This window comes from Podarcis vaucheri (genome assembly GCF_965113315.1).
Source record: "Podarcis vaucheri genome assembly, chromosome: 14".
Classification (NCBI taxonomy): Eukaryota; Metazoa; Chordata; class Lepidosauria; order Squamata; family Lacertidae; genus Podarcis; species Podarcis vaucheri.
In genome coordinates this window covers 17,441,039-17,458,980 of record NC_138752.1, presented here as the reverse complement: position 1 = coordinate 17,458,980, position 17,942 = coordinate 17,441,039, and the positions used below count along the sequence as shown (strand labels likewise).

The 17,942-nt window shown below is 46.8% G+C and overlaps 1 protein-coding gene across 2 annotated transcripts in view; it reads right to left on the bottom strand.

Moving 5' to 3' along the window:
- Nucleotides 1–13,506, bottom strand: part of TMC3 (transmembrane channel like 3) — a 50,990-nt gene extending 37,484 nt beyond the window's left edge. The window contains exons 1-2 of one of the 2 annotated variants that reach the window (XM_082198333.1): nucleotides 13,380–13,506; nucleotides 1,331–1,872 (exon numbers count right to left, since the gene is read on the bottom strand). In XM_082198333.1, the coding sequence (XP_082054459.1) occupies nucleotides 1,331–1,428 (98 nt within the window). In that variant the 5' untranslated portion in view covers nucleotides 1,429–1,872; nucleotides 13,380–13,506. Of the gene's footprint in view, nucleotides 1–1,330; nucleotides 1,873–4,010; nucleotides 4,339–13,379 lie in introns of those variants that run through there. The other variant, XM_082198332.1, reaches the window with a different exon arrangement.
- Nucleotides 13,507–17,942: the final 4,436 nt, after the last annotated feature.

Here is a 17,942-nt window from a genome sequence, read left to right as displayed (position 1 = left end):
ACTCAGACATGAAGCTTGAGCCAGAGTCGTTATCTCTCTTCCTAACCTACCTTACCAGTGGCGTAGCGTGGGGGGTGCAGGGGGGCCGACCACACCAGGCGCAACATCTGGGGGTTAGGGTTAGGGGGCGCAAATCCACGGGTTAGGGGGCGCAAATTACTTGCCTTGCCCCGGGTGCTGACAACCCACGCTACGCCACTGTACCTTACAGGCTTGTTGTGAGGGTGGAATGGGAAGAAGGAGACCTATGTAAGTTGCCTTGAACTCATTGGAAAAAAGGTGGGGTACGCATATAACAATACTACTAGTAGTCGTAATAGTAGTAGTAGTAGTAATATACATTTACTGAATTCAGACAGCATCTAGAGGCATAAACTGCATGGACAGTATTCCTCTTTGTAATGGTGGTTGTGAAGATGTGTGTGTGAAGGAGATGCAGAAGACCACACTTTCCTACATTCATAAAACGAGTCTCCGAACAAATAAACAACCAAAGAGATTTAACCGCTTGCCACCCTGCCAAAATCAATCAATCAAAGCTGGGATCTTTCAGAAATAGAAATGCGCTGCGTTGGAATTCAACACTGGAAGTGCAGAGAAACAGCATCTAAAAATTTTAACATGCAGGTTCCTGCACGCGTCATTTCAGGGCATTACAAAAGGCCAGTTGCAAAAGCAGTGCTTGGGTTAGATTGTTAATTTGGACTGCGCGGCTGCTATACCCAGAATACTGTTCTGAGTGTGTTCATTTTTAAACCGTGTGTTAGACTCCTTGGGTATCTGAGTGACAGAAGGAGGGACATCTATGATTTTCTATTAATAAGAACAAGGAAGTAGATGGGGGGAGAGAGAGAGAGAGAGAGAGAGAGAGAGAGAGAATGAGAAAATCCCCAAAGGGACTATGTGAATCAGCACCTAATTAAATTCCCTCTCTTAGGGCTCCTCCAGACTGTCACTATTTTGCGGCGCATACCAGAAATTTAGCTTTGTGCAACTGAAGTGGGTTGAAGTGTGCTGTCACCCAGGTGCAGCAAAGTCCCTTAAAAAAATATGAATCTGACTTTTTGCAGTTTGGAAAGTGACAAGGAAAAGCACTGAAAAGGGTGGCATGAATGAATAACATGAAGATGTATAAACACCCTGTAAGCAAATCAGGATGAATGCAGGACAAATTCACCCTATAAACAAGAGTACTTAATAAGGACTGAACAGAATCTAACCTCAGCAGCAGCTTTGTGAAAGCAACCCTGAACAGGAGCAGTCTCTCTTTGCACCTGGTTCCCCATAGCCTTCCTATTCTAGCCTATCCTATCCAAAGGCAATCTCTCACCTGTGGGGTGGCTCCTGGTAGGTGTAGATGCTGGCATGGCGCTTCACCGTTTTCGACCTCTTGCAGGACTTTGCTGAAGAAGCACCTCCAGACGACATCTCAGGAGTTTCTGGATGTTTCAAAACTCAGGGTTTGGAAAGGCAGCAGCAACAATCAGATCTCGAGAACATGGGGGGAAAGTGTTGGGTACCACCAGGTATCTCAAAGCAGAACCAGAAGCTGACGGATCTTGACGTGGACTCTCTTACTTCCCCTCTTGATGGCATCTGGCACTCCTGAGTCTGGGAAAGACCAGAAAGCTGGAAACACAGACATAATCTTAAAGGCACAGTGCACCACAGCCTGTAGCATAGTAGCAGCGATGCTTGATCTCCTCCTTCACATCCAAGGGAGCAGCTGTGGTGCTCTTGGTCTGTTGCAGCAAAGGAAAAAGACGACATGTCTCGTAGCACCCATTCATCAAGGCATAGCTTTCCCACGGAAAAGCCTACTGCATTAGACGCACAAAAATCGTCATCAAACGATGCAGCCTGCTCTGGATGCTAGAAATAAATAAAACCCTGAGTCAAGAATGATTGTGGTCGCCATTTTAAAAGGGTAATTTTGCAGCGTTTGCATTTCAAGTGTGTAACACCGGAGCTTCCTAAAGCTGTGCCCTGGGGGAACCTCATGTCTGGACAGGTGAGGAGCCTGTTGGAGGTGGGCTCTGTTCACCCTCCATTCGGGCTCTGCATATGCCCCCTAGAGCACCCACCCATACTCCAGCTGCCCAGTCCACCAGGGGGCAAAACACTTGCCCTGCCCTGGGCACCGGCAACCCACGCTACACCGCTGTTCCACAGTATGCCACATTCCACAAACACACACACACAACCCTCTTTCCATCCAGCGAAGGCATTATCACAGCTCAGAGACACATTTCAGCCAGGCAAAAGCACTTGAGAGTTCAGGGCAGGGCCAGTAAGGCATCCTGGGGAGAGTCCTGAGGGCCAGATAAACATGCCTGGAGGGCCACATTCATTTCTTATTGAGTCCTCTGGTTGAGATTTTGCAAGGATGTGAGGCTTCAGCTGCCTATATTAGGCACCCATGGCCTCTGCACACTTTATACGTCTCCTCTCTCAAGACGGAACATTAAGTTCTCTCCACTAGATTTGTAGCTGAGGGCAGCTGGCTTTTCTTCACACTCCCAGCTAATCTACTGTGTCATTGTTAGCTGAAAAAATGTCCCTTTTAAATGGCCATAGTTAAACCCTGTATGCATTCAGGCAACCAAAATGCAATGGCTGAAGTATTCTTCTCTTACCCAACCCGTTTTGTCGCTCTTTGGTAACCATACTAGGTTTTTAAGTGATATTCTCTCTCATGATTAAGAAACATCAAATGCTTTTAAAAGTGTTGTTTTGAAACCAGTGCAGCTTTGGAAAGTTCATTCCACCATCTTGATTCAAAATGGCGTTCAAATGCATCCAAACAAATGAGAACTTACTCCTTGATCCCAGGAAACCATTGTGCAAAAATATATGGTGCCCAAACCTATAACAAACAAGTTTCATGAACACTTTCTCACACGCACATTCCTGTGCTCGACATGTTTTGTCCTTATTGTTAGAAAAAGTGCACTATAATGATAATAAATTAAGTAAGACAGTTTCCTCATTAATTTTTCTTTCTCTCTCTGTCACCTCCCCTGAGTCACAATCCTACAAAATTGCCTGGCTGGCATAATTGCCAATCAGGCCACAGATTAAATTCAAGCACAAATAAGCAGCCAAACATCACAGATATATCAACTCCAAAATACCCTCCTCCAATCTCTCAGCTGCAAGGCTTATCTCAAGTTCCCAGATGGAATGGGTTAAGATAACTGTGTGGAACATCACAGAAGCCCATGAAATTCTGTTTTGCTCATAAACTGGAGTCAAGCTGCCAGATCGCCCCTTTTCATGCCGGTGCTAGATAAACCTCTCATCTAATGATTTAATGACAATAAAATGGAGCAATTAGATTGGCTGATTGACTGGTCTAGTCTCAAGCATCAGTTAATAATCTTGAGCACCTACTTAGGGATGGGTGAATCTGACTATTTTTGACCCATGCCAAATTAACATGTTATCACTCATAATTCCATCCCATTCCCTGTCCGCATTAGTCTGAAAATTAAATGCATATTTAAATTTGAGTATTTTGACACACAATCATATTTAAATGCAGCTTTCATCTAAAAAATAATCTTTAAATTAATTAATGGGGAACCAATTATTTTGTTATAACCAACAGAAATGTCTAGAACAGGGGTGAGGGACCTGTGGCCCTCCAGATGTTATTGGACTCCATCAGCCCCAGTCAGAATGGCCAATGGTCAGGGGTGATGGGAGGTACAGTCCTGTGACAGCACCCCATTCTTTAGTCTAGAACAGGGTTTCCCAGGGTCTCCAGCTGTTTTTTGGAATACAATTCCCATCATCCCTGACCACTCGTCCAACTAGCAAGGGATAATGGGAGTTGTAGTCCAACAACAGCTAGAGACCCACGTTTGAGAAACACTGGTTGAGGACCTTGTCACCAAGCCCAAGTTCCTGTGTGTGGATTTAAGAGTATGTGAACAGCATCAGAAATGGATAAAATGGAACAAGAACAGCAAACGTTGAATTCAGAAGCTTTTACTTAAAAGGAATACCTTTCTGCAAGAAATAATAATTTCCTTAAACTGTTCCCTTGAAGCATCCTGTGACGCTCACAGCCATAACAGCTCAAGTGGGGACCATTTTCCAGAACTACTTAGACATGATATAGTTCCCTGCAGAGACAACATATCCAGCAGCTACATTAGCAGGGCTCCTTGGAGCTGCCCAAGTCTACCAGACCGGATTCCAAGCTCCCCACCTACTTCAGATTCTGAACTAACTTTGCTGGCTGCCCCTATGAGACTAAAGATCTCAGACGAGCATCAGATAATATACAACCTTCCATGTGCGACTCCAGTCAGACTGTCTTTCTCAGGCCCCTTTGAATGTAGGCTGGATGTCACAAATATATTCAGCCCACCAGGGACTTTTCTGAAAGCGTCTTAATTGGATTATTTGGCATTGAACCTGAATCGCTGGAAACCAGGAACAGGATGCAGCTGAAATGCAGAAGGTAGAAATTTGGAGGCAATTGGCAGAGATACAGGAAAGGGGGTGGCTGACACAAGTGGTCCAGCAGAGCTCCTGCCAGTATGATGAGTGGGCGATGGAAGAAGCAGGGTTGGAAGAAGGGAGCAGTGACCTGGGAGAACCTGTATCAGCCAGGAGACAAGAGGTGGAGGCAAGAGAAGCTGCTGGATTGGAGAGTGAAGCGCAGGTGCAGGAGCAGAGAGAGAGAGGTCTGGCTGGTGGAGAGTCAAGGGCTTCTACACCTTCTCCTCCTATTCCACTGTCTTCCAGAACCAGAAGAGGATTGCAGTGAGAGGAACAGAAATAGGTTACACACAGGCAGGGCTGTCTTAAGCATATGCAGCACCGGGATGCAAAGATCCACTCGGTGGGGGCTCCCCCCAGGTTACCCAGTCCCAGGCTGGCTGCCTCAGCGTCTTGCTGGCTCAGTCGCCCCTGAACTTGTGGCACAGAGCCGCCCACAGCAGAAGAGCCTGTCGCGGCGCTCCGACTGATGGGCGGGCTCTTCCCTAGACTCAACTCTCGGGCCCCGGACTCTTGGCATGGCAGCCCTGAGAGCCCAGCACCCAGGTGCCCCGCACCCCTAGCACCTATGGGTAAGATGGCCCTGCACACAGGCGTAGTCTTTGCCTGCTTGCGCACACCTCAAATAAAGGAGATACATAAGCTAAAGTTCAGGCTGGGACCTCTCTGTTGCAGCAATTGCCTCATTGAGTGCACACCTAGGGACAGCTGAGAGACACAGGACTGATGGTCATGCTTTCCCCTAATGTGTAAGTCTACTTTTGACAATAATGATTTAATTCCTCGCTCTGGGCATTCCTATTATTTTTTAAATGAAATTTCTACCCCACCTTTCCTCCCAGTCTCATTTTGCTGCATTCACTGGTCATAATAATTAGTTCATAAACTGCTGAATTCAGTGGGTCTAGGTAAAAAAGGTAAAGGACCCCTGGACGGTTACGTCCAATCAAAGTCAACTATGGGGTTGCGGCGCTCATTTTGCTTTTCAGGCCAAGGGAGCCGCCGTTTGCCGACAGACAGCTTTCCGGGTCGTGGCCAGCATGACCACACCGCTTCTGGCACAACAGGACACCGTGACGGAAACCAGAGTGCACGGAAATGCTGTTTACTGCGACAGCGGTACCTATTTATCTGCTTGCACTGGTGTGCTTTCAAACTGCTAGGTTGGCAGGAGCTGGGACAGAGCAACAGGAGCTCACTCCATCATGGGGATTCAAACTGCCAACTTTCTGATCGGCAAGCCCAAGAGGGACAGTGGTTTAGACCACAACGCCACCCACATCTCTTCTTATCACATAGAAGCAACCCAGGCATCAAAGAGAAAGCAACGATGTGTATTTTGCTGGAACACAGCACCACCTGAGTCCCACACCTAGGAGTAGCTAAGAGATGCAGGACTGATGGGCATGCCTTCCCCTAATATGCAAGTCTACTTTTGACAATAACGAGTTAATTTCTTGATCTGGACATTCCTTGCCTGACAGTGCTGTGACACTCATTCTTTTATTAATCAAATTTCTATCCCGCCTTTCTCCTCAGTCTCACTTTGCTGCATTCACTGGGGAATAGCCAACATTGGCCATAATAAGTAGTTCATAAACTCTTGAATTCAGTGGGTCTTTTCTTGGTAGGACTCATGTTGAATACCATTCATTCTCTCTTCTCTTTTTTTACTGCCGCCTGTGGTGGTTAGCGAGGCCACGGGTCCAACTTTACAGAGGACAACCCTCTGTTTGAAGGGTGGTTTGGTAAAAGTGTGTGGTTTAGACATCAAGAACCAGAAGAGTGACTGCAGAGGCCTTGAAGTTCCCCATCAGCAGTTAGCAGTACTTGGATCATAGACAGAACAGGCCCATAGGCTCCCTGGTCAAAGTCTTTCGCACTATAGAGAGATGGATTGTGCTTCTGTTGAAAGCAGGTGGAGGGAACTTTTGGCTGTATAGACATGGCTGAACTACAACTCCCACCAGTGCCAGCAAGCATAGCCAATGGCCAGGTGTGAGGGGAGTTATAGTTCAGCCAAATATCTGTGCGATATCGAGCAAGCTAGTGATTAAGCCTCTGGTAATAAACATTACAAAATGAATACTATTGATCCATTTTGCTCCCAAGATAAAACACCGAGATACATAAAAAGCAGTGACAGGCAATCGCTGGCATTTTCGGAAGCAATGAAATATAGTAATATCTCCAGGATGTAAAATTGCTCTGTGACTCGGGCACATTTTGTGTTGGACGACCTTGAAATTTCCTGAGTCATGACCACTTTCCGCCTTCAGTTTCTGATGCCTGCCCTAAATCTCACACCCTGTCATGCTGCTCCATGCTTCGTGCACTTTGTATTTCCCTGCCACGGAAGGATCTCCACATAAATTATAAAGGAAATGGAGCAGAGATGTAATCACAGCGCCCAGTGCTGCCATGGCAGAGAGAAAGCGCCAGACAAAAGGGAGCAAGCAAAGGGGCAGGGTTTAAATCAGTGTCACTCCACTTGGTACAACGGATACAAATGGTGAAACCTGCCCCACTGCTTCCAAAGCAGTCCTAGATTATATCATCAGACAATCATGTGACCTCAGTACTTGGAAGGCAAAGGCTGTTTCTGACCATCAGGGGAATGAAATCCTGATGGGAGACCTCAAATTTATGCTGCTTTTGTTTTTCCCTTTGAAAAGGGTGGTATCCCTACAACCTGCTGGGCAGCCCTTAAAACACTGCATAGGTGGGTGGGTGGTTGCCCATATCTTCCTCCAGTTCTGCTTCACAAGTGGATTCCAATGCAGGATCACAGGCTCATGGGGTATAACAGATGCTGGAGCATGCCATAGTCAGCAGACCCCGGTGCTAGGGACATAGTTAGGGACACGGGTGGCGCTGTGGTCTAAACCACTGAGCCTCTTGGGCTTGCTGATTGGAAGGTTGGCAGTTTGAATCCCCATGATGGAATGAGCTCTCATTGTTCGGTCCCAGCTCCTGGCAACCTAGCAGTTCGAAAGCACGCCAGTGCAAGTAGATAAATAGGTACCACTGTGGCAGGAAGGTAAATCATCATCACCATCATTTTCAATTTGTATACCGTCTTTCTATCTTACAATACTCAAAGCGGTTTACAAGCTGAAGAAACAAAAATTGTCCATCTTATAACAATCTAATGCAATACAAAAATGTGGTAATAAAACCTAACTTTAAAATAAGCAACCTACATCAAAAAGTAACATTCAACAATCATTAGAATAGTATAAAATAATATCAGCATTTAAAGTTAAACAGAAATTCACCCTTAACAGTTACGATAAATAATTTCTAAACTATAATCAATAAAATGACGGCAAGCCACAGTACATAAAATAATACAATGGAAATTGAGAAGCAGAGACTAGAGGTTGGAGCAAGGCAGGAGGAAGAGAGCGTCTCTCCCCTCACAGTACTTCCTCTAGGCACAGCTCTCTTATGAGGAGTCCCGGGGCTGGGGGGTGGGATAAGGCAGGTGGACAGAGGCCTTGCCTGATGAAGTCTTTCCCCTCACAGTGCTCCATGCGCTCTGGTTTCCGTCACCGTGTTCTGTTGTGCCAGAAGCGGTTTAGTCCTGCTGGCCACATGACCCGGAGAGCTGTCTGTGGATAAACGCTGGTTTCCTCGGCCTGAAAGTGAGATGTGTGCCACTACCCCATAGTCGCCTTTGACTGAACTTAACTGTCCAGGGGTCCTTTACCTTTGCCTTAGTCAGCAGAGGTCAGTCAGGCCAGGCACTGGTTTCTTTCCAGATTGTGCAAATCTTTTGATTTTGCTCAGCTATCAAGCCAAAGTCTGCCTGTTTCAAATATTCAGCACCTCTACCACTTTGTCTGAAGAGCAGCTTTGGGGCTGGGAGGCCGAGAGGCTAATCTGATTTCCAGCACAATCAGATTTGGTATCTGTAACATGATCTAATGTGAAGCCACCATATCAATAAGACAAACAGCATTCACCTCTCAGAAAAAGCAGCAGGCCCGGCGGAACAGACACAACAGCTGGTATCCAGGAAACCTCGAAGATACGCCGGGGCTGCTGCATTTCCAAAGGGGACTGAAATTGACATCATTTTATTACAGAACAGCAGATCTGGAAATCTGCCCTGTCTATGCCATCCTTGGGGAGCTGTGCCACTGGCATGGGAAGATGCCATATCATCTACTTGTGCATTTCGCTGCATTTCAAGAATCAGTGTTGCAGTGCAGGCAGGGGAGGGAAACGGATCAGGTTCACCTTTAAAGGAGAATAGACCTAATTTGCAGGGACGCGGGTGGCGCTGTGGGTTAAACCACAGAGCCTAGAACTTGCCGATCAGAAGGTCGGCAGTTCGAATCCCCGCGACGGGGTGAGCTCCTGTTGCTCGGTCCCTGCTCCTGCCAACCTAGCAGTTCGAAAGCACGTCAAAGTGCAAGTAGATAAATAGGTACCGCTCAGGCGGGAAGGTAAACGGCGTTTCTGTGCGCTGCTCTGGTTCGCCAGAAGCGGCTTAGTCATGCTGGCCACATGACCCGGAAGCTGTACACCATCTCCCTCAGCCAGTAAAGCGAGATGAGCACCGCAACTCCAGAGTCGGTTACGACTGGACCTAATGGTCAGGGGTCCCTTTACCTTTAGACCTAATTTGCACTTTCAGAATGTGAACTGAAATGCGGGGCTGTGCACAGCCCCCACTGATTTCCCCCATTGCCCTGATCCAGGAGCCCCTAATCAGAGTGATGTTGCATTGAGTCAACCCACGGACCACCTGCCTCGCCCCAGATCCATCCACAACATGATTTGAGGTTCAGGCTCCCAATGGTTGGGGGGGGGAGGAGCAGGAGGAGACACTGTATCTCCTCCTTTCCACAAAGCTGACTAAGAGTGGCCAGGATTTGATCCTGCAGGGTGCTGCTCTTTGCTCATGAAGTAACAGCAACCAGCACCATGAAGTTGGCAGGCTTGGACTACTGCAATGCTCTCTACTTGGGGCTACCTTTGAAGGTGACCAGGAAACTACAACTAATCCAGAATGCAGCAGCTAGACTGGTGATTGGGAGTAGACGCCGAGACCATATAACATTGGTCCTGAAAGACCTACATTGGCTCCCAGTACATTTCCGGGCACAATTTAAAATGTTGGTGCTGACCCTTAAAGCCTTCAACGGCCTCGGCCCAGTATCCCCAAAGGAATGTCTCCACCCCCATCATTCAGCCCAGATACTGAGGTCCAGCTCCGAGGGCCTTCTGGCGGTTCCCTCACTGCAAGAAGTGAGGTTACAGGGAACCAGGCAGAGGGCCTTCTCGGTTGTGTCACCCGCCCTGTGGAATGCCCTCTCACCAGATGTCAAAGAAATAAACAACTATCTGACTTTTAGAAGACATCTGAAGGCAGCCCTGTTTAGGAAAGCTTTTAATATTTGATGAATTGTTGTATTTTAATATTTCGTTGGAAGCTGCCCATAGTGGCTGAGGAAACCCAGCCAGATGGGTGGGGTACAAATAATAAATTATTATTATTATTATTAGCAACAGGATTCGATCCTGCATAGTGCTGCTTCAGAGCCTGGAAAGAAGGAGAGGTCTGGTAGGAAAGGATGTAGGGGTTGCCCTACAGTATCTTGTGAAGATGCAGTTGTGGTGCAATTTGGTGTTGTGCCTCCTGACAGCCCCAGGTCAATGTGGGACCACCCAACCTGACCTGAAGTGAACTGGGGCCTTCCCAACCCAGCCCAACCCAACTGATGTCCTCCCAATATGCCCAATTTGGCTCAGGCCTGAACCGAATCTGGTGCACAGCTCTACCCAAACACACCTATGGTTTGAAATTTGCATTCCTCTGAGTATTGCAACACAACTATATTCTAGCAAAGTAACATGTACAAAAATGCATTGTATTGCAGGAAATTGGTTTGCAAAAATGGTCATAGGGCAAAATTGCATACCAAAATATGTATATTGCGAGAAATGTGTATTAAAATGCTAATGAATTTTCATGAGCAGAGTACTTTTAAAAAAATAAATAAATTGCACACTATTGTGGAAATGTGGAGAAATTGAACTTAAGAGTGGAAAAAATGAGAAATCGAAACTGACAGATTTTGCCCATCCCTAGGTTTGTGATTAAAAAATGTGGACGCAGCAACCATATCACAAATGTAGCATCAAATCAAAGTTTGCTGCAAGAAAAGAAGCAAAGAGTCTTATGGCATCTATTTTAGATATCCTGCTGTGGAAGTTAAAAGAGAACAAGGAATTCCTGCAAATTGCATAAATTACCCAGGAAGCTGCCTTAGACCAAGATCAGATTGTTGATCAAGGGTTCTGGAAGGGGGACTATTGCCCCTGCTAGGATTGACTGAATATGTAATTTTCTCCTATCCTGATGCAGTCCAAAATGCCTAGAGAACACAAGGCTGCCAAAGGCTGAATGAGGTTACCATTTTTATTTTTCCAAGTTAACAGCCAAGACATTTCAGGACATTCCAGCTTTATAGGTACCACTCACCAGACGGCAGCAGAGACTGCAAGATAGCATAATGGGTCAAACTGTTAACATTATCACTAGACATGAAATAATTTCATACTTTAAAAAATTTGTTTTAAAATAATGGGAAACCCCCCAATGCTTCCTCCTTTGTTCACATTGAGGCTAAGCTACACCCTGCACAGCAGATCTGTGACTAGATCCCCCAGTGATTAATAATAATAATAATAATAATAATAATAATAATAATAATAATAATACCCTGCTCATCTGGCTGGGTCTCCCCAGCCACTCTGGGCTGCTCCCAACAGAACATAAAAATCATGATAAAACATAAAATATTATTACTTTTACATTAAAGCAGCCGCATGTGACAAGCCACCCTTGCTGAAATTCCTCTTCTGTGCAACTATTAACTAGAGAGCAGGGGCCCCACCCTCCAACCATGCCTGGGGAAGTGGGTTTTTTTGGGTGGAGTCAAGAAAACCAGACTAGCCATTTTAATGTTTATTTCTTTAGAGCACTTGTACGCTGCTCTTCAGCCAAAAGTGCTCCTAGGGTGGTTAACATTCAAACAAGACAGTCCCTGTCTGCAGTTCTTACAATCTAAAAGTCATGGCACGAAAGGAAAAGGGAACAGGGAGGGAGGAGGGGAAAAATGAAATAACAATACAGGCACCGTTTCTTAAAGTTAAAGAATAATGGAAGGGAATGACCAGCAGGAATGGCAACACTTCAGCAGCAGAAGGGACTCTTCCCATCTCTCTCACTGAAGCAGGCTGCTAGAACGGCAGTTACCAAGCAACAAGTGAGATAGAGGAGGCCTGGCAGCAGTTGCGGAGGAAGCCGCTCAGGCACCTGGCGTGAGCCGCCCATAGGGGCAAGGTGCACTGTGGGGCTTCCAGAGTCTGCCTGCCTCCTCTCACCCAGCTGCCCTACAGCTGGGGGGGCAGGCAGCGGGCAGACCGTTTGGCAGCGTGGAGCCTGCGCGCGCCCAAGCCATTGCATCGCTCCCAGGCCCCGTGGTGAGTGCCACCCGCCATTTTGTCACCCCCCTCAGTGGTGACACCTGGGGTGGCCCACATCCCCCCCACCCCCTTTCTCCACCGCTGCCTGGCAGAGGAAATCCTTCAGCAGAGCTGATTGAATGAGCCTTGCTTCCTATCTCAAGCGATTCTTGCAGCCAGCCTGGGTGGGATGTTAGTATCCAAAATGCCTATGTAAAGGGTTAATTGCGAGAGCTGCAGAACTCTGTGATGTCATATGCTCTGTGGCCGTTATGGCCATTATTTCCGTTATGGCAGTTAACTGAACAGTCTAAACAGTCAGAGCAACAAGTATGTCATGTTGTGCTGCCTGTCTCAGAGCTAGTTAGTCCGTAACAGTTTAATCTATGGCTGGATTGACACTGACATGAAAAAAATGCTACACACACACACACACACACACACACACACACACACACACATATATATAGTGGCACCTCCGGATGCTGCACCCCCCTGCAATCCCTACACAGATCTGGCTGGCACAAGGCACAAAACCACAGCTCGCCCCTATACACGAAGCCAAGCCAGAGCACAACTAAATGCAGCACAGCCATCTTCTCAGAAAAACTCTTCACAAGCTCAAGAGGTCAAGACACGAAAGCTTTAGCAACTAATCTACACTTAATGACCCACCCAGTGGTATTCAGAATATCACTCATGAAATCACCCAAGATATCCCTCAAGTAATTAAGGAACAAAAGAAGAAAAGGCACACTAATCTAGGAACTTCCTCTCTGCCCAGAACGTTGGAGGCTATACACCACACCCCTCAACAGTATTTATAGGAACTCAAACACCAGACTCTGCTCTGTTCCAGTAACAAGAAGCCGAAAGCACCAGCCTGAAGATGACGAGTGAGACCTCGTCGAAACGTCGCACAGACACCCCGACTCTTACACGGGAAGACACCCGAAGACACCAAAACCTGCATTCCTGTACCCGTGAAAATCTACGAAAGCATATATATATATATATATATATATATATATATATATATATATATATAAACACAATTTACCATGGGCGATGGATTGCTGCTCTACAGCACCCTCTGGTGTCACATTTTTAACGTTATAATTGACCAGTGTAGCTGAGTCCTATTTAAGACGTACAGTGGTAACTCTGGATGCGAACAGGATCCGTTCTGGAGCCCCATTTGCATCCTGAAGAGAACACAACCCGCGTGACGTCATTTTGAGCATCTGCGCATGCGCGAGTGGCAAAACCTGGAAGTAACGTATTCCGTTACTTCCGGGTCGCCGCGGAGCATAACCTGAAAACATTCAACCTGAAGCGTATTTAACCCGAGGTATGACTGTATTAGCAACTTAAGAATCACTTACCTGCATTGTCTCTTCAATCTGCAACCGTAAGTACACTAAGTAAAAGTTAATGTGTTCTTTAAACTTCAAAAGAGAGTGTCTTGTGTAGTTTTTCTAGGAGGGAAAAGAAAACTCATTAAAGGGTTAAATGACCCAGGGCTGTCTTCCACATACTCTGTAAATGGGCACCAAGGTCTAATTGCCACAGCCTGCCCCTTCCCTTCAACCACTGTCATCCCGCCCCCATTTGCCTCATAATGCTTATTCATTGGCTCTGCTGTGGCAGGCCCATAGGAGCCAACTCCTAGGGGCCAAGGTCTCTGCGCCCCCCCCATAAAATACTTGAGGGATTTGATGGGCGTTGCCATTCAAATGGTGTGTGCATTCCATTTGATCAATTATGGGCTTACCTGCCCCCTCCTATATTTTATTCAAGTTGGCACCCCTTGGCAGACTAGCTTCATTAGACCTCCTCTGCCATCTGCTTGCCACCTGGGGGCTGCCATTCCCTCAGACTGCCTCAGTGGGAGAGATAGCAAGCAGGGCTCATTCATTTCTTTGGCTTTGCTGGAGATGATTTTCCTCTTCCCTCCCTGTTCCTTTCCCCTTGCGTGTCTTTTTATTTTATTTTATTAGGTTTAGTGGGGACTGTCTTGTTTTGCTTGCAAGTAAGCCGCTTTGGGGGACGCGGGTGGCGCTGTGGGTTAAACCACAGAACCTAGGACTTTCCGATCAGAAGGTCGGCGGTTCAAATCCCCACGATGGAGTGAGCTCCCGTTGCTCGGTCCCTGCTCCTGCCAACCTAGCAGTTTGGAAGCACGTCAAAGTGCAAGTAGATAAATAGATACCACTCCAGTGGGAAGGTAAACGGCGTTTCCGTGTGCTGCTCTGGTTTGCCAGAAGCAGCTTAGTCATGCTGGCCACATGACCCGGAAAGCTGTCTGTGGACAAACGTTGGCTCCCTCGGCCAATAAAGCTAGATGAGCTGGCAACCCCAAAGTTGGTCACGACTGGACCTAATGGTCAGGGGTCCCTTTACCTTTACCTTAAGCCGCTCTGGGAGCCTTTTTGACTGAAGGTGTACAAATGCTCTAGGTCAGGCATCCCCAAACTCGGCCCTCCAGATGTTTTGGGACTACAACTCCCATCATCCCTAGCTAACAGGACCAGTGGTCAGGGATGATGGGAATGTCTGTTCTAGATAAATAAATAACACTCCTTCTGCTGCATGGAACGACTTCATTGGCATAAGTTACTTCTTTAGCATCTCACTGCTACCAGTTTTCCAGTTATGCTCAAGGCATGCCTCTGATTTCCCCGGCATTCATTTGCTCAGCGCACAGCACATAATGAATGGCCTCGGGTCTGTCGGAGGCGCCAAGAGCTTGCCTTAAACTCACCGCCCTCTTCATCAAGAGCAAGGCTACTGATTTGGAAAATTGTCCTTTTCAAAGAAGCTCACTACAAATGTTCCTTTCGGCTTTATCGCTTATGTATATATTCATGCTTCACGGAGAGCTCCAGCGTTTAGACTTCGTCACATGCTGCAGTTTAGAGCCGGAAATTTGCCCAGGAGGGAAGAGGATTTAGGTTTATTCTGTTTCAGACACTTGGCTCTTGGGGAACTGAGAAGGCAAGTCGCTGATAAGCACAGATTGTTCCTGCCTTTGCAAATGCTGATAATTAGGCTCTGCACATAGGGCCGGCCTCGCCATTAGGCAAACTGAGGTAATTGGCTCAGGCGGTGGGATCCCACTGGGACCCCGAGGTGGCAGATACCACCACTGTACGTGCCTGAGGCCACGCTTTCCCGCCCACTGCTGCCACTGCAGGAGAAACAAGGAGAGGTGGTGGCAGCAGCAGTGGCAGGTTCCAGTGAGATCTCATAAGCCGTGGCAGAGCTCTGTGCAAGCTTTCATCACTGCTGCTGTTTCTCCAATGGCAGGGGCCCCTATTAATTCCTTCCTAAAACATGAAGGTAGCTTCATGAATTCAAAAGGAGTTTCTTGTTGTGCTTCTGTTTTATTTTCTCCATAAAGTACAATTGAAAGAAGCAAACGTAAGCCAGCGGTAGCATATGAGGGATTTGGCTCACGCTGATTTTTGCCAGCCAAAGCAAATGATCCAGACATGACATTTGCAAAGTGAAGTCAGATGCCAAACTGGGGAAGATGATGTGCCCAGCTAGCATCAGCATGCATACAACTACCATCACAGACTGGTTTCCAGTGCACAAGCTCAGATTTCTGAATGGTGTCAAGAGAGGGTTCCTGCCCCCCCCATGCCACCAAGGGTGGATCTACACACAGGAAGAAAACACTATAAATAAGTCAGAAATTAAAGCGTTATAACAAATGGGGGGGTGGGGGAAGCACTATGAAAAATCGCATGGAAATTCTTTTGCTCTCCACCTCCACCTGGTGTTCCATGCTTATAACACATTCAAAATTTTGTTTTTAGACTAATGTAGCTGAGTCCTGGGTGCAGCCAGAATCAAAAGCGGGCAGCACAATTAATGCAAACATTACCTCTGCACAGTAGGTGAGGTTCCACACACCCTCACACACATCTTGCGAGCCTTCGTCTAGGGAAACAAGAGGCATTGTTTCATAGGTTCATAGGTTCAAGGATACATTCCAGCCTGGCAAAAAACATTCAGTATGCAAAGCGGGACCATTGGGTGATGTAGCTTGGAGAGAGAGTCTGTGGCCTGGGGGGTGTTCCAAGGGCCAAAATGAGAATCCTGGAGGGGCCGCATGTGTCCCCAAGGCCTGAGGTTCTCCACCCTTGCCTTCAAACAATTGAGATTAAAGATGAGATTGCCTCATGAACAGTTCACATGTTACTTTCTAAGCGAAAATGCCACTTTTAAGATTGAGGGTGGGGGAACGGACAAAAAAACAACCACCAAAGTAGCAAATAGCAACACTAGTGTTGAATATTTGCTCGGAGTTGTTTTGGCTCGTGTCGTGAGCTGGTAAACCGCATTTCTTTGGACACGAACAGCACATATTAAAAGGCCCCACTGACTTCAGTGCGCTTTGATCGCGCAATCTGAAAGCAAAGAGCGCTTGAGCACATTGCCTACTGGAGACCGCTGATGCAGATGGACGCGAGGAACAAAGAAAGCTGTGTGGGCCTTGCAGATTGTATTTAGAATTCAGATGTACAATAAGGGAGGGGGAAATTGGCACAGGACCTCTGTAAGTTAACACAGAGGGTGCCAAGGGTGGCCTGTGAGAGGCACACAGTTGACAGGGTTCATTTCAGGATATTGAAGCCTGCCCATCTGTGCTGGATTTAAACTGCCGGGATACTTTTATGTAGTGAAATGCCACATTTGGGTGCAGCGAAAACAGTAATGATTGAACAGATCCTTTCAGTGTGCAGAATCTGATTGATGTGTCAATACTATATGTCATCTACGTATATCCTGAGCTGTTTCCTCTGCAAAAGTACAACTACTTATAGAGCAGAAAACTCTGCCAAATGTAATTCAGCAGAGACAAGGGCAAAATTCTGCATTTAGACACACACACACACACACACACGAAATGGGATGGTAGATACTCGGCGCTGTGGTCTAAACTACTGAGCCTCTTGGGCTTGCCGATCAAAAGACTGGTGGTTCAAATGCCCATGACGGGGTGAGCTCTCATTGTTCGGTCCCAGCTCCTGCCATTCTAGCAGTTCGAAAGCACACCAGTGCAAGTAGATAAATAGGTACCGCTGTGGCGGGAAGGTAAATGGTGTTTCTGTGCGCTTTGGCACTTGTCACGGTGTCCCATTATGCCAGAAGCGCTTTAGTCCTGCTGGTCACATATCCCAGAAAGCTGTCTGTGGACAAACGCCAGCTCCCTTGGCCTGAAAGTGAGATGAGCGCCGCAATACCATATTCGCCTTTGACTGGACTTAAAGTCCAGAGGTCCTTTACCTTTTACCTTACTTGGCTTTGCACAACTACATGTGCAAAGGATCTTGGGACTGTAGTAGATGACAAGCTGAACATGAATCAGCCCTGCTCAAGGGTAGAGGACAAAGTTAGGAAAAAAGGGTTTTCAGTGCTTATGCTCACAATGTTAAATAAATAAACCAGAAAACAACACCTGCAACTGTAAGTATCTTATTTTTCCTTCTTTTAATAATTTAAATGTGGGCGAGAGGGGTGACAATAAATTTTCCGCACCAGGTACCACCTGGCCTTGCTACCCCACTGGTCCAACCCACAGGAATGCAGGAATAATGCACCCTTCCCATACAGGGATCGAACCTGCAACCTTGGCGTTATCAGCACCATGCTCCAACTGACTGAGCTATCCACTATGTGGCTCTGAAGGAATGATTATTGTTCACTAAGCACAAAACAAAATTATAGGCTTTCAAGAATGTGCTAATAGATACAAATGGCAAGTGTTCAATCTACCAAATGATGCAGATGCGCATATTGATCAGGCTAACAAATGAGACCATTATGGGATGCAGAAGCTGGCCTGCTGGGCCAGGAAGCTGCTTGAAGATTTGACCTTTTCCAAAGGAATCTTCTTTCCTTGGGTAACAGAGACCCAAAGCAGGACTGGCCTGTCC